Consider the following 24766-nt stretch of genomic DNA (forward strand, 5'->3'; position numbering starts at 1 on the left):
GAATAAAGAAAGTACATCAAATACTGGCATTGCAATTTACATCTGAAATTTTTCTGTTATTCTGTGAATCATTTCTCTTCTAAATGGCCTGCTTTCTCATTTTAACATTATGTAATCCTTATCTCAGGTAACAGCTGACATTTTTGTCATTCTCCATCTCTATAGAGCCCTTTAAAGCACTGAATAGCATCCAGAAAAGTCCACACCTAAATTATATATTGCAGTGGGAAGCAGCTATCTCTAGAATTATTTTTAAAGTATCGTTGTTTGTGACATTTAAAGTCCCACTGTTTCTTAGAATCCATTCTGGTTTAAGTATACTCTCAAAATTGACTAGGAAGCAAATAAAAAGGTTAGGGTGCCTTAAAAGAATATATTTAACTGTTGAGTGAGCTTGTAGTCTCTCCTCTCTCTCTCTCTCTCTCTCTCTCTCTCTCTCTCTCTCTCTCTCTTGTGTGTGTGTGTGTGTGTGTGTGTGTGTGTGTGTGTGTGTGTGTGCGCGTGTGTTCATGTGAGTGGGTATTCACATGTGTGTGTGAAAGCCAGAGTCCAGTAGCTAGCTGTCTTGCTTTCTGAGACAGGGATCAGCCTGTATTTTCCTCCCCCCGTGCTTAGGTTACAGACCTGTGCTGCCCTTACCTGGATTTTTACATGGTGCTGGGGATCTGAACTCAAGTCTTCATGCTTGCCTACCAAGTACTTTACCAACTGAGGCTTCTCCCCAGCTCCAGGAGCCCTTATTTAAAGGTTCTACTACATGATCTCAGGTTAGAGTATAGAGACCACAGAACCAAAGTTACACGCCATCATCGACCTGCTTCACAAACAAATAAATGGTGGCTATCTAAGTTCCGAATTTCTGATACTTGAATTTGTCTTTCCTACTAAGAAATCTGTTCTTTAAAGGAGGCTTAAATTGGGCTCTGAGAACTAGAGAGGCAAATAGTTTTTTTTATCTCAAAACTAAGAGCAATTCAGCTTAATGTCGTGGAATAGTTACACACATGAATATTCATTCTCTCCCTGATTTCCTGCACAGTTGGGAGCGGAGCTGTGGCTCTGATTACACATACAGATTGAAAGCTCACTTCATCCCACGGCATCTGTGTGCTTACATCACAGAGGCCCTCGCCAGCATCACCTTGGTAGCCAGCCTCATATTTTGCTCATGTTTTGCTAGTGGCTATCTCTAATAGCTGGTCCACTGTGGAGACATGGAGTTTTATGAGAAGAGCAGATACCATAGGAGAAGCAACTGGTCATTTCTACATGGGAGACCAGCTGGCAGAACCTTCATAACTGATGAGTGCAGTCTCTAGATCTCAGGCTGACCCAGAAGATGTAGCAGCAATCCTGAGCTCTTCTTCCTGCCTGAGCACTGTGAACCTGGGAGCAGACGAGCTGATTCCTGTAGCCACATATCTCCTCTCCCAAATTGTGTACGGCTCAGATTAAAGACATGGAAGGACAGCCATACTAAAGTAGGTGAGAGAGCCTTCTTTAGAATAAGTCAGGAAACGGCTTTGCAGACTTCTGACTGCATATGTAAGTCTGCTATGAGTCCAGTTGGAGCGCTGATCTCTGGGGTCTAGACCTCCTGTTCTTACCCTGTACCATCCTTGCATCAAGACCTACAAAGACTTTTGGTCTCCTTGTTGTGTGCTGTAGGCAACACTGGTTGACTGCCTGTTTTCCTAGCATCAATTCTTCATGCCCTGTATTTGTGCTATCTTCTTTTGCTACACAATAACTAAAAAAAATGCTAATAGACAAAGTGGCAAGTTTACATTATTGCCACCCTAAGATACTTGTGTACTAGAGGTATTGGCTACTTTACTTTTCTCATTAAAAACACTGTTGCTCTGGCCATCTTTCTATCATAATACCAGTCATATTTCAACTCACAATAATCAAGTAACAAAACTTAAAAGTATGTCATATTAATTTGAATTCACAAGAAAACTGCCATGGCACTTTTATTTTCCACCTTCCTGGGTGGATTTAGAACTGCTACGCTACCCATTGAGAAATGACTCTTGGTAGGAAAGTTTCTGATTGGTTTGCAAAGACTTGCATCTGTTCTCAGTGGATGCAAAATTCAGGGGAACCTTTACTAGGTCAAATATGACTGAGAGGGGTTGCTAGGATGTGCTGGCATTCATTTCTTTCCTTAACCCTGTTACATGCAGAACACACTACTGTGTTTTATGGTTGCTGCACCCACCTGGTATGTGTTCAGCCCCCATGGCTGGTATCCTTTGGATGTCAAATTTTCAGTCTGCTGTCTCCAGACTCTTGGCTTTTCTGTTTCTTCCTCTGTATCTTCAGCCTTGCAGACAGTCTTGCCTCAAGTATTTCTCTTACTTTTTCATCATAATAAGTCACCGTTTAGAAGTTCAGCCCTCAAACTGTCGCTCTGGCCACGTAACACTAGGCAAGCTGATTTAGTTTTGGTATGGCACAGTTTCCCCATCTGTAAGAGGTCCCCATTTGTGTTTGTGTGTTTGTGAATTGTTTATAATAAGTGAATACCCTGACCCAAAAAGATTGCTGTGAAGAGTAACTGAAATAACGATCAGAAAGCAATTATAATGCCTCCTGGAGCATGCCACCATGAAACCATTTGTAAACATAAATAACCAAGCTCTTCAAGGCTTGAACATCTCACAGCTTCCTCCTGAGTTCTACTGCAAGAGGCAGTGTGTCGTTGTTTTTGGCAGAAAGCATCGGGTGGCACTCAGGGGCCAGTCAAGAAAAGAGAAAGTCCACTTGGAATTGTAAAGGGGGTTGATGTACTGAGCGCAGGAAGTCTAGGAGCGTGGGGAGGGAGAAGTGGCAGAACCCCAAGGAATCCCCATAGGAAGCAGCTCCCACAGTGCCTCCTGCTACCTGGGGCCTACAGCCACCTTTCAAGCAAGGACAGTGGAAGATGACACCAGCTAAAGAGCTGAGACAGTGGCAGGAACACAGCCAATACCAGAGACACTGCACAAACAAGGAAGGAGGAAAAAGAGGGTGAAGGGAGCCAGGCGCTCCTGTCCTTACCTCCTCATTGCTCTTCTGCCACATCTCAATTGGCAGGACCTGGTAAAGGAAACCGTCCAACACTCTTTGCCCTAGCACAGAGGCCACGGGGTTGCAAAGTGCAGATACAGAGAGTGAAACAAAAACCAGGTTTGCATAACATCTTTTTTAAAAAGAAGGAAGACAGGAAAGAGTTGAGGAGAGAATTTCAACGATCAAGGCTTCCCAAAGGAGAGTGTACACAAGAACAGGAATCCACTTCAACTCCTATAAAACGAATCACAGAGCCTATTTATTAGCATGCCAGTGTAATAGTACTATGTAAAATAGCTGCAATTTTTCTAATGATCTGTGTAATTAGAGACTGCAGTATTTACCAAAGTGTCTGGCTTTCCCAGGTGCTGCACTAGAGTGAATGCTGGTTATAAATACCCTCTTGGCTAATTCCAGGCGCATGGAATAGACAGAGCAAGCAGTTTTTTTAGCTCAAGAATCCGGCAGGGAGGTCTGATGAGGCCTGAGGAACCCAGGTGAGGCTACAGACACACTGAGGGAGAAGAGCTGCCATCCATATTCCAGCTTCTGAATATCCCTTCAACTGTTCAGCCTGGAGCAAGAATTCCTGAGCAAGGAAATACAACGTCTCTAATATCTTATGAGAAAGTAGATCACCAAACAGAAGTTTGCATCCCCAAGGATCCTGAAGCAAAGATTTCCCCAAAAAAATCTCTTGTTAGGAAGAGACCATGCTGGGTTTACCAGGGTCTCTGAGGGGGGCCTCACACATAACTCCTCTTGTATTCGTGGCATGCAAAGCACATGGCACCCTGACAGAAACTTCACAATATGTCTGTTAGTTTTGTTTCTCCTCTGCCCTCAGAAAGCCAAGGGAGGACCATGGATTTCCATCACGTCTTCTGCACCTGGATTTTACCAGATGGCTGCTTTTTTCTTTTTTGTCCTTTGTTTTTTTTTTTAAATAAACTATAGAACTGCTTCTGAAGTGATTGACTTTTCAAATGACCCTTCACAGATTACTGCATGGTCAGGAAATTGAAATGAATTTTTCAGATGCATGACATTTTATGGATAATTGAGGGCTCAGAGGTAATTTTTGTGAATACGTCTCTTTTTGTAAGGGATTAATGCATGGTACTATTTCTAGGCGCCTTTCATATAATAGTAAGATTCTTTTCATGGGTCCAATTTTTGATAAGCCATATTGCCAAAAAGGAGGAGGTGTGGGTAGTGACTGCTGGCCAGACAGTAGATATCCTAACTTGACACACACACACACACACACACACACACACGTGCACAAAGGCATGGGTGTAATGATTTCACTAGACCCAAGAAAAATGATAAGTGGGGTTTTATTGCGGAACAACTTACACAGAACAATAAAGAACTACCAGTGTTTCTCCACTCTTCCAATCGAAAAATCTGAGAGAGAGAGAGAGAGAGAGAGAGAGAGAGAGAGAGAGAGAGAGAGAGGGAGGGAGGGAGGGAGGGAGGGAGGGAGGGAGGGAGGGAGGGAGGGAGGGAGGGAGGGAGGGAGGGAGGGAGGGAGAGAGAGAGAGAGTGAGTGTATGTTTGGGGATAGAGAGATGGAGATTTGTCAGTGGTTAAGAGTACCTATCACTCTTGCAGAGGACTCAGGTTCAGTTCCCAGACAGTTTCAGCCCCAGGACCTGGCACGCTTGGCCTCTCTAGGCACCTGCACTCATATGCACACATCCACACAGAGACATCCACATACAAATAATTAAAAGTAATGCCTTCTTGCCAGATATGGTGACATATATCTTAAATCCCAATACTTGGGAGGCAAAGATAGGTAGATCTCTTTGGGTTCTAGACAAGCTTGGTCCACATAAGCAGATCCAGGCCGTCCAGGGCTATATAGTGAAACGTTGCCTTTAAAAAAATAAACCAAGCTTTGTTTTCATTCTCTGTCTTTCGATCTCAGCACTAAGAAACTAATCCTTACTGAGGTTGAGGCAGGTTGATCTCTGAGAGTTGAAGGACAGCCTGATCTACACAGTAAGTTCCAGGCCTGCCATAGCTACATAGTAAGACCCTGTCTCACAAAACAAAAGCAAACAAACCAAAATTATATTCTTATTTTCCTTGACTTCAAAGGACATGTGTCAGAGAGGGCATGTCTCTGGTCAGCTCTCCAATTGTCTAGCCTCCTTCACTGGCCTTCTAGAGAAATGCTTCTCTTAGTGACTAGTTTCTTCATTCCAGGGGCCTGCCTGTCCAAGCAGGGTCCTCCAGGGCTTCTTGTACACAGAAGAGTGGGGGGAGGGAAGGACCATATGACTGAGGGTAACAATGTTGTAGTTGAGGCACTTCTGGGATTAATGTGTGATGCATTAACTGAAACACAAAACAGCAAAATGCCAGTGTCAGATTATATTAAGAATAGGACCCTGGTGCCTTTCTTAAGATTTATTTGCAAAATACTAAGCGAAAGTACCTTTGACTCTGGCCAGTACCAAATCTGTGTCCCATCTCAGGCATTCAGACCTGAGGCCAAAATGCTTTTCTGTTCTTGACCTCCCTGTATCTAAAGTCCTTGGTTATAGCTAATCCCAGAATCTGTAATCCCCTTGAATTTACTGCTTCTTTTGTTCTATGTGAGGGTCACTTTGGGCCTTCTCAGCCCTTAGAAATCCCTCTCTCACCAGGCAGTGATGGCACACACACCATCTCTCTGAGTTCAAGGCCAGCCTGGTCTACAGAGCAAGTTTCAGGACAGCCAGTACTGTACAGAGAAACTCTGTCTCGAAAACCAAAACGGAAAAGAAGAACTCCCACCTTCAGTCCTGGCTTTTGGAATCTATCAGCTTGGTTGGTCCACCTGATAGTAACTGACTGGATCATTTGCTGAGTTGAGCATATGCGAGTTACCTTCCGACCCTGGACAATTCCCGATCGAGTGGTCTTTCAGAGACCAGCACCCAGTCAAGATAATCTCTGTCAATCCAGATGCCCTCACTACCTTGGCATCTCTTTAACATGGTTCCCACTGGCCCACCTGTCCTATTCCCTTAGAGTAGTTCTTTTGTGCACTGTAAATTAGTGGTGGGTGTCTGAGCCTGCGCTTCACGGTGGGTAAACTTACAGGCTTGTGCTAACAGTCCAGTCACTTCCCCTCCCACATCTTGCCTGAAGCCTGGGCCTAACTTTGTTTTTCTCACAAATATACAGGAAGAGGAACATCATCTCTCCCAATGCAAAACTAAAGTAGATCCATTTCCTGTTTAGTCTTATGCTATCTATGGGGTGAGCTCCACAAATGTCTCCTTTATTTACTTGATTAGTTTATCACTGAAATGGAAGGATTTTATAGTCAAAGCCACCATGGAAGCCTGCTACCCAGTGTCACGAACTTCAGTGAGATGGTCATGCCTGGCCCCTGTAGGCCAAGTACATCCGCCATCCCTGCCTGCCTTTGGCCTTTATTTATGAGAGTTATGGTGTTAGAATAGGAGATAGTGACAGACTCCTACTTCAGACTGATAGTAACCAAAATACAATTATTAATTTTCTGCTTTCTACAATAAGGAGAGATGAAATATATGATGATGGAAAGAAGCTCATTCTTTTTCTGTCCCATATGAAAGATAGTGTTTGAAGTGTCACAAAAGAATTAAAAACAACCAGACTTATTTATTCAATAGCTGGTTTGGCTAAAATGGAAGTGTCTGCCCTGGTTGCTACTTGGGAAGATGTTGACATTACTCTTTTCTTTTTCTCATCAAATATTAAGAATGTTTCTGAATCTTTAAGCACTTAATCTGCAAGAAGTTTTTTTTCTCTTTTATTACACATACAATTGTTGTTATTGGATGTTGTCTGTCTTGCTGCAGAGTGGGCAGGAGAGTAGGCAGCATTCCAGGGTATAGAACGCGTTCTAATAGGTCTTAATAATAAAAACCCAGAGTCAGATATCAGGGCAAATGCTGAAAGGTCAGAGAAGTAAAGGAGCAGCCCCAAGAGAGACCTCTACTGAATCCTCAGACCAAAGGTTCGATACTGTCCCTATGAATCCTCAGACTGCATGCAATGAGCATCTGTCTCTACCTGTCTCCACCTCCCAAGTAAGGGGACTGAAGGTGTGAGCCATCACGACTTGGCTCTGTTTCTCTTTTAGACTGGATCAATCCTGTCTGAAACTCACAGAGATACACATGCCTTTTGAGTGCTGGGATTAGAGGTGTGTGCCAGCACTGCGTGGTGTTCATGGCTAACTAGTATGGCTAGCCCTACACTCTGATCTTCAGGATTGATCCAGTCTAACCCTAACCCTGAGCACTTTGTTGTAACTTTGCAAATATCATATTATACAGTCATGTGCTGCTATCTGAGAGGGACTGGAATTCCAGGACCTTTTTCAGATACCAAAATCCGTGGATGTTCTTTGCTTTGTGTTTAATCTTGCACATGGAGACAAGTGCTTGTTCTACCACTGAGGCACCTCTTCAGACCTGGTTTCTTAATTTGTAATAGATTTGTCCTTATCGAACCTGAAGCTCTCATTGCTTTCAATGTTGTTCATGTCATTGGCCTATAGAAGTTTCCCAGAGCCTCTGATGTGTTCTGGTCTGTACTAGGGTCATAGGTAGGGACATTTCTGACATTAAGACATCCTTCTGCATACCCAAGTCACCTCTTGTCTCACTGGCTCCCGTGCTGGCTCCTGCTTTCTCTGTTTAGCCTATGCTTTCTTTCTATGGCTGCCATCTCTGCTTTCCCTCCTGTGTGTCAGGATTTCTGGAGGTGGTACCTCTGTGCTGGCTTGTTGTCACTTGATGTGCAGAACCTTCAGAGGCCCTCTTCAGTCTGCATGGTTTTAGAGTGGAGAGAGGGGAGTCCCTAACTTTCTTTTCCCTGCAGTTTCTCTTATGTGCATAGGAACCTTCTAGATTTATCCTCCAATATCTCCAATGTCTAGGATATTTATTCAGCTTTATCTTCTAATCCTTCCACTGAGATTTCGATTTCCATTCCCATGGTTTCTAAGAATTCTTTTTTCTTCTCTGAGGTACCATGTTGTAGGGGCCACGCCTTCATGGTTGTGATTTTTTTCTTCTCTTTTCTCCCTAGAAGTATTAGAATGAACGTCAAAGAGGAAATACCACATATTCCTAATAGGAGCATTCCACATCTTTGCCATCACAGATAATATTTCTCAAATACCTAAATACATTTGAGGTACTTAGGCTTGGGTGAATTAAGAAAAAACCCCACAATGAAAAAAAATCGCCTTATAAACGGGAAGACATGTATTTGTCACGTGCCTCCATCGATGCTTGTAACTAATGTGGCTTTTCCAGCACACTTCATCCCAGGACCTGAGAGGTAGGACAGTCCCCATCTTGCTGGTTGTCATTCTTTGCATGTCTTATGCTGTAATTGAGACAGTTTTTAAAAGTAATGTCCATGCCTCCATGGCCAGAAGTGGTTCATAATGAACAAGGAATTCTGAGCAAGGCTCTCAGTAGGAACTATGACAAGCAAGGAAAGGCATATTTTGTTGAAAAGCATAGAGCCCTAATGTAACTTGAGCCAGGCACTTCCTTGCCAACACAGGAAAGTTGGCTGCAGATCGAAGTCGTTCCATGACTGAGGGATACTGTGAGTTTCCTATTTGGGTAGCATTTATTAAATAAGGTTTATAAGGTCACTGTATTGGTATGGAAGATAAACTTTCAACCCATCAGTTATGATTACCAGTTAAGTAATGTTCAGTTTTCATATTCTGGTTTAAGGTAATCCTGAAACACATGTATTAGATCCCTAGTGTATATCACTCTGCCAAAAGCTTTATGAATATTATTTTATTTAGTGGATCTGTGAACTCTGTAAGGTGTGCATTCTAGATGTACTAAAGGAATCTGCTGGAAACATACAAGATAGGAACAGAAAAAAAGATCAAGCACATGTATACCTAAACCTAACATCATATAAAAAAACATAATTTGTCACAGGAAATGAACTCACACATACTGATGAAACCTTTATCCTCTTACATCTATAATTATTCAATCACTATAAAAATACTCTCAAAAGTATCACTTGGAAGTATCTCTGTTTTGATCTCATGAGATGTGATCATCATCCACCCAAAAGTGCCCCAAAGGCTGACGAAAATGAACATGAGTTGAGTAGCGAGGAGTGCAGCCAGTGGGAGGTGGTGGGGTCTAGACACGGGCCAGGCTGGCTGCACAGCTGTGTGGGGCAGAGGTTTTAGGAGACGTTTGATGAATCGTCACTTGTACCCCTTAGCAGAGGCCAGCCCATTACAAAGGCTTTCAGTCAAGCAACAGGGAAGTGTGACTTAAACTGGATCTCCCCGTGATAAGGCATGCTGGCCAGCAACAGGAGATGTGTGTGGTCTTCAGGGTAGTGAGAAGTTCAGGGTAATTTACCGATTGTGTTGGTAGTCACTCTCTCTATATCCCCCAAAGGGCTGAACAAACAGCATGCCCAGTGATTGTAGTGACACTGAGTGACATATGGGATACACTGGTTTAATTTACGTCAGCCACTTACTTAACAAAGTCTGGAGACAGAGGGACAGCCCGGTGACATCCTGTTGCCCTATAGTCCCAAGATGGCTGCCATAGCTTCAAACATTATGTCTTCATTCCATGAACTCCTGAAGGAAGAAAGTGGAGTCAAGGAAAAAGAGGGTGTGAGGCTTACTGAGAGAATAAGACCACTAGAGCCATGTTGAGACAAAAAGCAAAGTTTTGTATTTTAGGCATGAACTGCTGGACTGCTTCCTAGAGAAAGGAGAGCAGCCCCGCCAAAAGGGGAGTTTGGGTTTTCCAGGGTGGTTTTAGTTGGCCAGGAAAGAGAACCGCTGCAAGCCAAAGTCAACTATTATAAGCAAAACCTGTATGAGGAGGTATCTGGTCATTAAGATATCAGGGTGTGTGCTAGAGAGATGACTCAGGGCTTAAGAGCACTTACTGCTCTTGCAGTGGTCCTGGGTTCATTTTCCAGAATCCACAAGGTGACTCTCAACCATATGCAAACCCAGCTCCACCTGGGTTCATTTTCCAGAATCCACAAGGTGACTCACAACCATATGCAAACCCAGCTCCAGAGGACCCAACACCCTCTTCTAACTCTGTGAACACACATAATACACAGACAGATATGCAGGCAAAGCATTTATACATGTAAAAATAATACATAAAATTTTTTAAGATAATAGGATGCTGTGGTAAGGCTGCTCTGCTAAGGTAAGGGTCAGGTAGCTTCTGAAAAGTACAGCGCATTCTTTCCATTTCCCAAAGGGTTCCCACGGGGTTGTCCATCTTGGTGTCTTAGGCAACTTTGCCTTGGGTCAGGCAAGCAGAGGATTGGGACCTCTCATTGCAAGGCATCGGCTTCTTTATGGAGAGGGGTTGTCTAGTTGTGCCTTTAACAAGAAATTATTCAGATTCAGAAATGTATCACGTGACCATCGGTAGCTGCAAGGGAGGCTTAAAAAATTCTACCTTCCCTAAGACTGTCTTAGAAGAGGAAGAAAATTATTTTCTTTGTCTGCTACTAGGTTCACAGTTGAGGCCCCTATAGCAAAATAGATTAATGAAGGAAAACATACGGATTGGTTTAGTAGAGCTTCTTGTGACAAAGAAGCCTTCTTAGATGAATCCCCAAAGGCACAGGGACACTTGTGCATTTTTTTTATGCTGCTTGACAAGCAGAAAGGTTCCTCTGGACAAAGGCAGTGCAGTCCCCTAATGATAAACTGCAGGAAGCTAGCAAGCCTGTGGCTAGTATTCTTCTCTGTGTTCTTGTGTCTCAGAGGTACTAGCATTCTTTTGCCTTCTCTAAAACCTTTCTCAAAATAAACTGAGGGAGGACTTGCTTCAGGGGTTTGGGCAAGAGAAGGTCAGAGAGTAAATGGCCTTCCTACTTTTATGATCTTGTATTTTCTGAAATGCCACAGTACCATGTTTTAAAACAACATATTTGAATCTTCTAATGCCTCAATTCAAACTTGGGGACTGTTAGCAAAGTCAGAGCTCTGCCTACTGGGTAGCAACAGTTCCAAATAGGAAGGTGGAAAGACCCAGGATGTTGGGGGTGGGGGTTGCTGTTATGGATTGAAACAGTGCCTCTAACTGTAGACCAAGCTGGCCTGTAACTCACAGAGCTCGCCTGCCTCTTCCTCCCAAGTACTGGAATTTCTGTTTTTCTTTTGTTTTATTGAAGCAGGCTTTGTGCTTATGTTTAGACTACTCCAGCTACAATAATGCCTCTCAGACTGGAGGCCTACTATGTAAAGACATTTTGACACTGGGTATCCTACACATCAGAATATTTTGTAGATATTGGACACATTTCAATTTTATCAGAATTAATTTTAATTGAGGGTTATCCAAGCAACATTTAGGATTTTTATAACTTTGAATCATACCATTAGATGTGAGTATTTTACCCTGTTCCTCCTAATAGTTTACTAGGATATTAATAGTGTATGCAACTATGTGTGTGTTTGTGGGTGTGGTGTGGGGGAACATATGCATATATTTGCATGCAGAAACCAGAGGACAACCTCAGATACAATCCTTCCTCAGGTACTACAGCCACCTTCTTTTGTGTCACAGGGTCCCTCATGGGGTCCTGAAGCTCACCAATTAAGCTAGACTGGCCAGCCAGTCAAGACCAGGGGTCCTATGTCTCTGCATCCCCAGTGCTGGGATTATAATGGTGCACTGTGGGTTCTGTGAACCAAACTCAGTCCCCATGTCTGTGTGACAGACACTTTACCAACTAAGCAATTTCTGCAGCCCAGGACATAAATATTGTATTTCTTTCAATAAAATGGCTTCTTGGCATGTTTGTGAGGTGTCTCAAGAATTGGCACACAAAGCCAATTGTGTTGCATTTTATAAACATTAAACTGAAAGTTGCCATAACTCAAATGTCTCACACTACAAATTTTAAAAGATGAAGGGGTTTTTGGTTCAAGTAATATTGACTCTGGAGATTTAAAGTGACCTTCCAATATTTATTTTTCCTCAACCCAGAATTGATAACAAAACAAAGTATTCTTTTTATCAAGTTGCTGTGACTACAGGAAAACTGAATGGTCCCCAGGGGAGAAACAAAACACAATCATTAGCTTGATCGATTAATAATCCTTAGAAAGTTTAATTATAGTCATCTCAATATCGACTTGGTGAAAAAAAGGAAAGAAAATGCCACCATACAGGATCTTCCCTAGATATATTGGAAAGGAATGGGTTCTCTTAATAGAAATAACTGTGAACTGACTTAATATAAGAAATAAAGCTGGGGGGCTGGAGAGATGGCTCAGAGGTTAAGAGCATTGGCTGCTCTTCCAGAGGTCCTGAGTTCAATTCCCAGTAGCCACATGGTGGCTCACAACCATCTGTAATGAGATCCAATACCCTCTTCAGGCATGCAGGCATATATGCAGGCAGAATGCTGTATATATGATAAATAAATTTTTAAAAAGAAAAGAAATAAAGCTGGCCAGGCTTGGTGGTACATGTCTGTAATCACAGCACTTGGAGGGCAGAGACAGAAGTATCAACATCTTTGAGGCCTGGTCTACACAGCAAGTTTCAGGCTAGCCAGGGCTTCCTAGTAAGATCCTATCTCAAGACCCAGAAGGAGGGGGCAGCAGGGGAGGTATCAAGTGAACCTATTTGTGAATTCATTTTCTTTTTTAATTTCTTAATGTTTTTGAGAATTCCATACATGAATACTGTGTTTACATCATTTCCACCCCTCCCCCTACTCCTCCAGTGCCCCCACTCCCCTCTCAAGTTCATGCCATTTTCTTTAAGTATTATTGTTACCTACGTATGTGTGTGTGTGTATGTGTGTGTGTATGTATGTATGTGTGTGTGTATGTGTGTGTGTATGTATGTATATGTGTATGTGTATGTGTGTGTATGTATGTATGTATGTGTGTGTATGTATGTATGTATGCATGTATGTATGTGTATGTATGTATGTATGTAGATACACACAACCTACTGATACTGAGTACACTGAGTTTTGTGAATGTGTACACATGTTTAGGGCTGGCCCCCTGGAATTGGATCACCTATGAGAAGTTTATCCCTGAGAAGACTGACTCTCCCACTCACAGCAGCCGTTGATTGCCTGGAGCTCTCCATCTAGGGGCCAAGTCTTTTTTTTTTTTTTTTTCAGTTTAAATTTAGATAAGAAACAAGGTTGCTTCACAAGTCAGTTCCAGGGCCCTCTCCCTTTCCCTCCCCTCCTCCGGTGCCCTCCCCTCAACTCCCCCATTATCCCCTCATTTCCCCAGGGAGGGTGAGGCCCTCCATGGGGGTGTCCATAGTCTGTCATTTCATATAGGGCAGGGCCTAGACCCTTCCCCAAGAGTTCAGGGTGAGAGTGCACCTCACATTGTTCTATGGGAGTCCAAAGTCCGTGTGTATACTTGGGATGGGTACTGATCTGCTGCCCAAGGCTCAATAGATTCCCTAGGCCTCCTCACTGACACTCACATTCAGGGGGTCTTGATCAGTCCCATGCTGGATTCCCAGGCTGATGTCTGGGATTCAAGAGTTAACCTTTGTCAGGTCAGCTGTTTCTGGGGGTTAAACTAGGGGCCAAGTCTTTAAGATTTCCCCCATTCGTGTGGATGTGTCAGCTGGCGTTGCCCTTGTGAAGGTCTTGTTTTGCAGCTATACTGTTGAGATTGCATGGGTGCAGCTTCCCTGTCATGTATAGAAAACACTAACCAGCAGGAGGTGGCCCTCTGTCTTTTGCAATCTTTCCCATAATGTCCTCTGAGCCTTGGTTTTAAGGGTTAGGTTGTAGATACATCAACTGGAGTTGAGCACCCCCAAAGTCACTTATTCTCTGCATTTGACCATTTGTGATCTCTGTAATAGACTCCATGTCTCAAAAAAGAAGTTTCTTTGTGAGGAGTAAGAGCTCCCCTTATCCATGGGTATAACTGCATTTAGAATACAGTTAAAAATTACATTGGTTCATTTTCTGATAATGAAAGTTAGTCAACTGCTTTAGAATATAGGTAATTTAGAAAAGAAAGCAATTTATATTATTATTACTATTATTATTATATGATAGGGGGCACACTTGCCATATCACATATGTGGAGGTCAAAGGCCTTTATAGAGTCTATTTTCTCCTCCACTTTAATGTGAATTCCAGAGTACAAGGTCAGGTTGTCAGGACTAGTCAGTAGGTGCTTTACCTGGTGAGTCATCTTGCCAAACTCTCTGCTTCCTTTGTATAGTAACTAGTGCCTAGGTGAAGCCCAGCCGGCTCTTCCCAGGATGTACGGTCCGTATAAGATTGTAATTGGGGAGCTGGAGAGATGCTCAGTAGTTAAGATCACTTACTGCTCTCTCAGAGGACCAGGGTTTGGTTTGCAGCACCCACACGGCAACTTAGCATCATCTGTAACTCCAGGTCCAGGGGATCCAAAACTCTCTTTTGACCTCCACAGACACATGTGTGGTATACATACATACATGCAAACAAAATACCTGTACACATAAAAATAAAAATAAGTAGATTTTTAAAAGGTTATATGGGGGTAGGGCTGTAACAACTCAGTGGTAGAGTGCTAGCCTCTAATGTGTGAAACCTACTACTGGCAAAAAAAAAAACAAAGGTAATCATAGTGTAAATGTCATCTCATATCATGTTGTAAGCATTTCTTTTGCAGTAAGTATACCCTGCATACATCTCCGTGTCTTTCTAGGCTTTATTTTCATGAAAGATACACTATAGCGCCAAAGACTTCCTCATAGACTAATGCAAACCACCAACCCATCTGTCCCAGCCTTTATTTTTTTCTCTAAAGGCAGTCACCTTTCATGTCTATTTCTTTTCAGTGTTTTCTTTCTAACTCTGTAAACAAAATTATCTTGCCACTAAGGACTGGGGAGGTATGAGTGATTTCTGGACAACCAGGGATGTTCTCCAGGTTCCACAAGCATGGACCACTAGCCCCCCCCCCATCATCCCTTACATTCTCCTTACAATTAGCACTTTCTTTCCTGTAAACCCTCCCACCCTCTTTTCTTGGGTTCCTGTAATGCTTAGTTATCTGCTGAGACTTAAAAGTGTGCCACTGTTAGTCTTCAGAGACAGAGTGTAAATTGGCTCTTTCCTGGTAAGGGCTTGAGAGAAATGGGGTGATTGCTAATGTACACTTATCTTGAAAGTGACAAACAACATTGTTAAATTGATTATGTGATTGTCACATAACTCTGGGTATACTAAACAACACTGAATTACACATTTTCAGTGAATCAGTTAATAGAATCACTTTTAGTTATGCTATCATTGTCCATATGTCACAAACACCACTCACAACTATGCCCTGTTATAAAACAGCATGGCATTGCCTCATAATCTTTTCCCCAAAGTGAATTCTGTTCTTAGGTGTCTTATACTTACTACTGGTTAACTCTCAAGCTTCCCAGCATGCCTTGGGAGCTCAGATATATCATAGATGCTATTAGACCCACACACCTGAATCCTTCTCCCAGAGACTTCTGACCTCATCCAGTCTGCTCCCCATCCTGGTACCTGTCATCTTAAGGGCATCATCCACGTTACTCTAGACTCTGCTTTCTCTCTGATGTTGGCTCCACTCCTTCAGAATTTTGTATTTTCCTCATATTAACTTATTCCTTGACTTTTATAGAACACATACCCCAATATCTTTTCGAGAAAGGGCTCATAGGAATTCTTGAGATTCTGGTATCTGGCATGCCTTCATGGTAAGCTGACTTGTAAGTAATGGTTTAGCAATACATTAAGTCTTCCTTAAGGCCTTGGGGGGCGTTATTGAGTTATTTTCAGGCTTTCTGAGATGATGAGGGGTTTAAAGTTACTGTTTCCCTGATCCAATGCATGTAATCTATTTTCTCTCCCTCTTAAATTTAGAGATCTTCTCCCTTTTCTGATAAAGTACATGGAGTTGGGTTTATTTTCACCCATTACAAACTACACAAAGTAAACCTTTCCAGTCTACACACATGTCCTCCAAGGTGAGACAGTTTCTCTATTTTATTTCTTTTTTTTATGAGTTAGCTTTTGTAATCAGCAATTTTCTTTTGATTTCTTTGCCTCTTTTTTTTCCCTTCTGTTGTTCTGATCTCATTTGAAAGCCCTAAGCACTGACCTTGTCAATGTTTCTTTTGATTCTTCCCACCTGCTGTCTTATCTTTGGGGCCTATTAAGTGTAGTGACCTTGATTTTTCATGTAATGCGTTATTGAATCAGTTCTACTATTTTATTTTACTTTCCAAGACCTTATTCTCCTGACTATTTCCTTGTTTAGGTGCTTCCTTTTATTTCAGAGTCTGAGTAACTTCACAGAGGATCTAAGTGGTACTGAGATGGGGGGGGTATTTTCTTCTCCTTTATAATTCCACCTCCTTACAATTAGCACTTTCCTGTAAACCCCCCCACCCTCTTTTCTTGGGTTCCTGTAATGCTTAGTTATCTGCTGAGACTTAAAAGTGTGCCACTGTTAGTCTTCAGAGACAGAGTGTAAATTGGCTCTTCCCTGGTACTAAGTAAGGGCTTGAGAGAAATGGGGTGATTGCTAATGTACACTTATCTTGAAAGTGACAAACAACATTGTTAAATTGATTATGTGATTGTCACATAACTCTGGGTATACCAAACAACACTGAATTACACATTTTCAGTGAATCAGTTGTTGTTGTTGTTGTTGTGTGTGTGTATGTGTGTGTGTGTGTCTGTGTCTGTGTGTCTATGTGTAATATCTCGATAAAACCATCAAACAAAAAGTGGGACACTACTCAAAGCGTGTGGCTGGGACTTGTCCTGTGTGGGATCTGCTCCGGGGTGAGTGTTAGGAGTCTCTGTTTTCCAGAGTGTGTCAGTTTCCCCTAAGAGGCTGCCCAGTCTCTCCAGTCTGCAGGATAAAGGCTGGCTTTATGGGCTAATCCCACCTCATCCCCATCTTGGTTCCTAGCCTGTGCTGATTGGTGCTCTGCAATCCAAAGGCCTCTGTTCTACCCCCTCCAGAGACTAAGTCTTAAAAGAAGAAACAGAGTTGAGAAAAGACAGTTGTGTAGCAGAAAGGATGCTGGGAGGAGCTCTGCCTGCATAACTAGACTTTCTGCCAAGGCGTCTGTCTTAACTGACTCCTTCTCCCTAAGTGTACACTTTCTCTCTCATAACTGATTTTTAAACAGGGTCTGTGAATCAAAATTGAGAACAGGAAGTGAAAGGGAAGTATGTGTCAAATATAGTTAATTGTGGAGCTACAGAGATGGATCAGAGGTTAAGAGCATTGACTGTTCTTTCAGAGGTCCTGAGTTCAATTCCCAGCAACCACATGGTGGCTCACAGCCATCTGTAATGATATCTGATGCCCTCTTCTGGCGTGTAGGCATATAAGTAGACAGAACATTGTGTACGTAATAAGTAAATCTTTTTTTTAAGTAGGCAATTTGCCTTCTCCAGTGCCTTTGATCCATTACATTGTGTACTACTGATATTCCATTTTCATTTAAAATTCTGATTTGGAAAAAAAAGAATAAGCATTTGTTTCCAGACAAGTTATTCTTGTAGTTGCAGAATCAAAAGGTCTGGGCACATGCCTCCCCTACCAAGGGTAACAATAGTATTTTTCATGTGCAAACAGAAAGATCAGTCCTGTCTGAATTCAGAGACCTAATTAAGTTCACTTAAGCATAAGGTTTGTGATTGACTATTTTGAATTTTAAAAATTAAAATAAAAGCTGAGGCTCCCAGCCAGCCAGGTGCCGAAGCATTCCCTTGGCTTTGCCATTATTGAAGTTCTCACTTCTCCCTACCCCATAAAGAGTAGACAGATTGCATGGCTCTGATAGAGAGAGGACGGGGGGGGGGGTCTCGCTGGTTTCTCTACATCCCCTCACATGGCTCTTTGGTCTTAGAGGAGTCAGTCAGTTCATCTGCACCAAATGTCGGGTCCAGAGTATTAAAATGATGGGGGAGGGGACGCTAGCCAATCACAATCCTCCGAGATCACTGATCAGGCAGCTGGCTTGGCTCTGTTTGCAATGCTGGTGCCCAGGATTACACCCAATGTCCAGGATATATGTCTTGAAGACAAAGCCAGTGACTCACCGAGGGAGAGAAAACCATTCATTGTTTGCGGTGCCGTTTTTCCATGTGTGCTGTCACCTTCAAGGCAATTCTGAATTGTCTTGTGACTAAAGCACTTCAGTGTCATAGGGTGTCAGTCATGGCCGATGTCTCCAAAATCAGCTGTCTCTCAAGCCTCGTGATTCTTTTCCCAATCTAAATTTTGAAGAAAGAAAAATCAACTTTTGTTTTCCATGCTGGGGGCTGAGAGTCTGGACCTCCCATGGGCTCTGCACAGCTCTCCCACTGAATGCTACCATAAGTCCCTGAGAAGACTCCTCTCAAAGCTACATATTATGATGTATGTCAATTTGACCTTCCCAAACCATCACAACCACTTAAAAACTAACTCTATGATGTGAAGGGTCTCATGAGAAATAAATATGGGAGAGATCCCTTTCTCAAAGATTGTAAGCAAAAGCATTGTGATGTGTTTTGATTATCCCAGAATTCTAAACATTAAGACAAGAAGATCGTGAAGTTCAAGGCCAGCCTGAGCTACAAATATATCTGGGGCTAGCCTAGGCAAGATAGAAAAACACACACACAATACAGGACATTAAACTAAAGTGGGACCTCCCTAGTACATGAATTGCACATGTCCATAAAGCCAGCCCTGGAAGGAAGACACTGTTAGTGTCTCTGATGGTTATATATAATACACACATTTTAACCATTACCATGACTAACACCTCTGCTCAAGAGTCTTTACTCCCAGATCAGCCAGAGCTAATTTATTATGAAGTGATTCCTAAATCTCCACTGCTCAAACCCTGGAGTTAAGTCACTAAACTAGCACACATCATACAATAGTTCCTTCCATGGGGTTCCTTGCCAGGGCACTCAGGCACTTTCTTCCCGCTCTGACAGTAGCTTTCAGTAGGTCAGTTCTTCAAGCCAAATTAAATTAAAACTTGAGGTCTCCTATTTCTAAGCTCCTGGCAGTTAATAGAACTGCCCTCTCCTAACACACACACACACACACACACACACACACACACACACACACACACACACACACGCCTCCCTTATTTTTTAGTTCAGTTCATCCGAGCACCTGCTACTCATTTTAGAAGGAAATTAAATCACTAGAATTTTTCTTCCCCCTTGGAAGTCTTTAAACATCCTCTCGTGTTCAGGAACACTTTATATTCAGGCATGTCCACGTGTCCTTTAACTTGTTTATTTTGAATTCTGAATCTGATCGACACTTAGAAATTCATGTCACTCCACCCTCACCCTTGGAGGCACTCTCCACTCACATGACCGACTGAAATGTCTCTTAAGGGTTTCCAAGATAATTTAAAACACCAGTAAGAGAAGCCAAAGCCCCACGATGGAGGGAAAGGACTAATATGTATTTATCATAAGTAAACACCCTATCTGGCTATCTCAGAGCAGTGCATGCATTGATACCTTGAACTTTGAATATGTTGACATCTGCTCTGTGGTTGCTTTGCTGCATAGGCTGTTCCCTTGAGTCCACCTCCAAACAAGCAGAGCCTGACCTGGGGCTAACCTGATTCCCTCTGTAGTCCAGGAAGCTGATGAGGTTCCTGTAGGAGCTGAAAGCTCCTCCCTCCTGAGGTCAAAGAAACAGAAACCAAGTGTGGAAGTCACAAAGGAGTGGATTATCCTAGTAAATCAGAGGTTCACGCTGTGGTTAAGAAAGAAATGGATGTTTGGAAGATGATACACTTCTCCGTAGAGCTAAAGGGCACAGAGAAGAGAAAAAGCATGGAGTTTTTTGTTTGAGGGGAAAGGGGGGGTGTCAGGACACAGTTTCTCTACATAGCCCTGTCTGTCCTGGAACTGTCTCTGTAGACCAGGCTGGTCTCAGACTTAGAAATCCAACTGCCTCTGTCTCCCTAGTGCTGGCATTAAAGACGTGTATAGTGGCATCTTGCCTTCAGAAGTGTGCTACCATCGCCAGTGCATGGGTGTAACTCTTTAAAGTAGACTATCCTTGAGTTTTCCTGAGACCTTGCCTCTCTGGGAGGGTCTTGAATCAGCCCTGTCCCCAGAAGAGAAGATCGCTCAACCACAATAAGCACAGAGGAAAAGGAAGAGCATCTGTTTCACGAATAATGCCTCTTTTCTCTCCTCGTGAACAGAGAGCAAAGGCAAACCATCGAGCATGAAGCCTTAAGGGGGTCTGAACTATAAGCTGCCCCCCTGGACTCACAGTGCCTCCTTTGAGGCATGCGTAGGCCGTATCGCCTTTCAGAGTAACTTTCACAGAGCTTGAGTTTGCTCACTCGGTTATTACCCAGCTGTGTCACCTAACATCACCAGGTCTAAGAAACTAAGGATATCCACCACAAACAAAGTCATTGCAATAGTGGGCATGGTGACTCACGCCTACAGTTATGGTTACATGTAACACGAGAAATAAAGGACTCAGAGCCTGACATTGGGGTTCAAACTTCAAGCTGAAGTTCAGAATAGCAAAGCAGCTGGCCACTAGCTTCTTACCTCTACCTCAGGCTGAATGGGCTGGTCCTGTCTCCACCGGCTCTCACCAAGCCTCAGACTGTAACCACTCCTCGGCGTGGCTGGAGAATGAATGCCTCCTACTGAATCTGTTGCTGTCTTAAATACCTCTCCTGAGTCCTGGGTTTAAAGGCGTGAGCTCTGTTACTCTTTAGACTGATTCAATCTTGTGTAAGCCTGGGTGGTCTTGAACTCAGAGAGAGATCCATCTGCCTTTCTCTCCTGAGTCCTGGGATTAAAGGTGTGTGCCACCACTGCCTGAACCTCTATTGCTTGTAGTTGACTTTGCTTTCTGAATCTTCAGGCAAGCTTTATTAAATCATAAATAATACATCACCACAGTTACAGGAAAGATAGAGGCAAAAGGTTTGCTTGAGCTCAGGAGTTCAGGGCAGGCCTGAGGAGCATAGTGAGACTCTCATTGCTAAAGGGGGGGGGGCAACTATGATGGCTCCCACATGCAGTCCTGGCACTTGAGGGGCTAAGGCAAGAGGCTCACAGAATAAGCCTGAGTAGTGCAATGAAACCCATTGCTAAGGGGAAAAAGAAGGATCAGTTCTTGGCCTTTTGGCTGATATCAAGGGTCAAAAAAGAAGAAGATCCATGCCCAGTGGCTCACACCTGTCACCCTAGCACTTGGGAGACTGGAGCAAAAGAATTACTGAGTTTGAGACCAACCTGAACTACAGAATAAGATCCTGACTCAAAAAGAAAGGGAGGAAGATCAGGGATAGCTCAGTTAGAAGTGTCCATCTCACAAACACAAGTACATGAGTTCAATGCCCAGCATCCACAGAAAATGCTGGATGAGCCAGCAATGTATATGTAACATCTAGCTCCAGGGATCCAGGTCCTCTTCTGACCTGGGTACCACCACTCACGTGCATATACACATGCCCGCACACTCTCATGAACACACTTAAGATTATAATTAGAATTGATATGCAGATATGTGTCTGTGGTTAAATAGATGAGGGGGGGAGGAGGAAGCTGCCACACAGGAAAACTGCAAGTGCATTGCCCTGTCTGCTGCAGTGAGAACAGACCTCGTACCTTATCCCCAGACTGCAGGCTACACTCAGCAGCCCACTGCCAAATAGCACAGGGTAGGAAGAAGGGAGGTGAGTTTATGGTCTTGAAACTTCATATTTACTACCCCAGCAAAGCTATAAGGTATAACATCATCAGTGACAACAGGTTGACAGCGTGTGAAAAGGACAGAAGTTAGCCTTTGTAGTCTTTCTCTCCATAATACATACTTACCTTTTAACCAAGAGGAAAACATGAGCCAAACCCCAATTGGAGGACATTCTATAAGATATCCTTCAAATATGTCAAGGTCTTTAATAGATGAAGTTCTGACAAACATCACAACCCACAAGAGACCAAAGAGAGATGCTGACTAAATGCTGTGTTGTGTCCTGAATGGGACAGAAAGGGAACATTAGGGAAAACTGACAAAAACCTGGATGTGCTATGGGGTTTATTTTTAAAAAGAGAGCTGACACTTCTCATGTCAAGTGGCATCCTGAGAACTTTCACTTGGAGCCAGAGCCATACTTTCTAGGAACACTCTCATCCTGAGACTAGTAGGCAGTCATGCTTTAAAACTGCCTCTTGGGGGCCAACGAGATGGCTCCGTGGATAAAGGCAGTTGCCACCAAGCCTGATGACCTGTGTTCAGTCCTAGAGACCTACATAGTGGTGAGACAGAACCAACTGTAGAAAGTGATACATGCACGCATACACACCAAATAAGTTATTTCATTTTTTAACTGCCTTGTGAAGCCGGGCATGGTGGCGCACGCCTTTAATCCCAGCACTCATGAGGCAGAGGCAGGAGGGTCTCTGTGAGTTCGAGGCCAGCCTGGTCTACAAAGTGAGTTCCGGGACACCCAAGGCTATTACATAGAGAAGCCCTGGAGAGAGAGAGAGAGAGAGAGAGAGAGAGAGAGAGAGAGAGAGAGAGAGAGAGAGAGAGAGAGAGAGAGAGAGAAGAAATCTTCCCTCCTTTAAATTACTTCTCTTCAGTATCAGTCACAGTGGGAAATGTCTAACCCCTCCCAGACGCCCTCCTCTGATCCCTTGCTTTAAAAACTGCCTCTGACACCACAGGTAGTACACTCTTTTAATGCCCCCACAGAGGCAGAGGCAGGCAGCTCTCCATATGTTCAAGGTCAAACTGGTTTACATAGCAAGTGGTAGGCCAGGCAGAGCTACATAGTGGGACCCTGTCTTTAAAAAAAACAAAAAAGTAAAATCAGTTTTTTAAAAACCTGTTATTTGAAGCCTGGAGTAATGGGAAATCGAATATACTGACTGTTTTCACAGGAGACAAATAAGTCACCTGTTGAGTACCGTGAGTCCTTTTGCAGATGGTTTAGCTGATTAATGGGTTGTATTTTAACCTGCTTTGGAATCCCAACCCCTAGAAGGTTTGCTGAGTTCAGCTTCATAACTCCTAGCTCAAGCTTCCTAGCTCCCAGAACTTGAGGTGAGATCAAAGAAGGTGTTTTTTTTTCTTGTTTGTTTTTATATATGTGCCAAGTGCAAGAAGAAGGCTCTACTGCTCTCTCATGAGGCACACAGCCCCTGTGATCTCTGCGGTAAAAGATGGTTATAGTCTGGTGCAGCTGTGACATATGCACAGCATCTCTGGATTCTTTCCCATGCTTTCCTAAAAAGTGATGTTGTAGCACATTCTGATTAATCTTGGAGTTAAAATACATACTGGATGGTCAGTGTTGGGATCTCATGGAGGGAGGTGTGGACCAACTGTTGTGTCCACCCCACCCCAGCTCTCCCTATGCTCTATGAGACCCCAGTAGTGAGATCTGTGGGCTTCGGTCTCAGTCTCTCTAAAGCTGTTGCCTATTCGAAACCAGGACATCCCATGGTTCCCTGGGATGTGCTGCTGATATCCCGCAGCCAGTCAAGCCTGGGCTAGAAGCCCGTGTCTTTGCGCACTGTTCTTTGCTTCTTGTGTAAAACCTTTATGGTAATGCCTACCCTGGCAGGTTGTTCAAGTTGTAAATTTGATGGTGAATGTCAAATGTCAGCCTTCCAACTCCTGGGGGAAAGGTTATCACTCTTCGAGGGGTGGTAATTGCTGTTCTTTAGCCTCGACTGCAGTACGCTCAGAACTGTAAGATATTTTTTACTTTCTTTTTATTTGTTCTTTGTGTCTTTCACATCATGCACTTTGACCCCATTCATTTCCCCATCCCTTCATATCTGCCCTTGCAACCCCTCCCCCAAAATAGAATAAAATTTAAGAGGGAAAAAAGAGAAAAGAAAAAGGGGGAAATCTCACCATGGAAGCTGTAGTGTGACACAGGAATCACGCAATATATCCTTTTATCCATATTTCCTTACTTGCATGTGTTCATTAGAGACAGTCATTGGTCTGGTGCAAGGCCTCTGGTTTCTGCTATACTATCCATGCTGGGCCCTCACTGGGACTCCTCTTGTATATCCTGCTGTTGCCCTGTGTTCTGGGTATCCTGCAGAATGGGCCCCTTCATGTGTTCCTACAGGCCAAAGATGGAGTGGATGTTGGGGTGGGCCAACTCATAACCCTGATTCTGGGTCTGGGTAGTTGCAGGGTTGGTCAGCCTGCCAGCTCTCTCCCACCCTCACCACCAGGGTGAGCTCTCCAGGTTGCCCCTGCTAGTTCACCCCTTGCAGCAATGAGCAAGGTTCAGGGCCAGTTCCCCTGCTTTCATGCCCTCGGGGACGGCTCTCCCACACCTGGACCATGAGGGCCAGCTCTACTGTGTTGCCCAGGTGAGGCATGGGGGAGCCACTCTCCCAAGTGCAACAGCTGGTGAGGGGCAGGGACAGCTCTCGCTCTCTAATGACCTCAGGGTCAGGTCTCCCACCTGCCTCAGACACAGTGGGGGGCTCTCTTCCCTGCCCATGCCGCTATGTGGCAGATGAGGAGCAGGACCAGATCTCTCATGTTCTCCGGTGACTCACCCGTGCTCCCGTAAACAGAGTCAGTTCTACAATGCTGCCCAGGTGAGGTGTAAGGCTCGCTTTCCTGAGTGTTGCGGTTAGGAAAGGGAAGAGT

General features: G+C 43.6%; 1 protein-coding gene across 4 annotated transcripts in view; it reads left to right on the top strand.

Moving 5' to 3' along the window:
- Window positions 1-24766, top strand: part of Pip5k1b (phosphatidylinositol-4-phosphate 5-kinase type 1 beta) — a 265421-nt gene that overhangs the window by 214318 nt on the left and 26337 nt on the right. The window contains exon 14 of one of the 4 annotated variants that reach the window (XM_040746229.1): window positions 3423-4027. The exons of the other annotated variants lie outside the window; for them this stretch is intronic. Coding sequence (XP_040602163.1) covers window positions 3423-3468 — 46 coding nt within the window. The 3' untranslated portion in view covers window positions 3469-4027. Of the gene's footprint in view, window positions 1-3422; window positions 4028-24766 lie in introns of those variants that run through there. 4 annotated transcript variants of the gene reach the window in all.

The sequence above is a fragment of the Mesocricetus auratus genome, unplaced genomic scaffold (assembly GCF_017639785.1).
Source record: "Mesocricetus auratus isolate SY011 unplaced genomic scaffold, BCM_Maur_2.0 Super-Scaffold_4256, whole genome shotgun sequence".
NCBI lineage: Eukaryota > Metazoa > Chordata > Mammalia > Rodentia > Cricetidae > Mesocricetus > Mesocricetus auratus.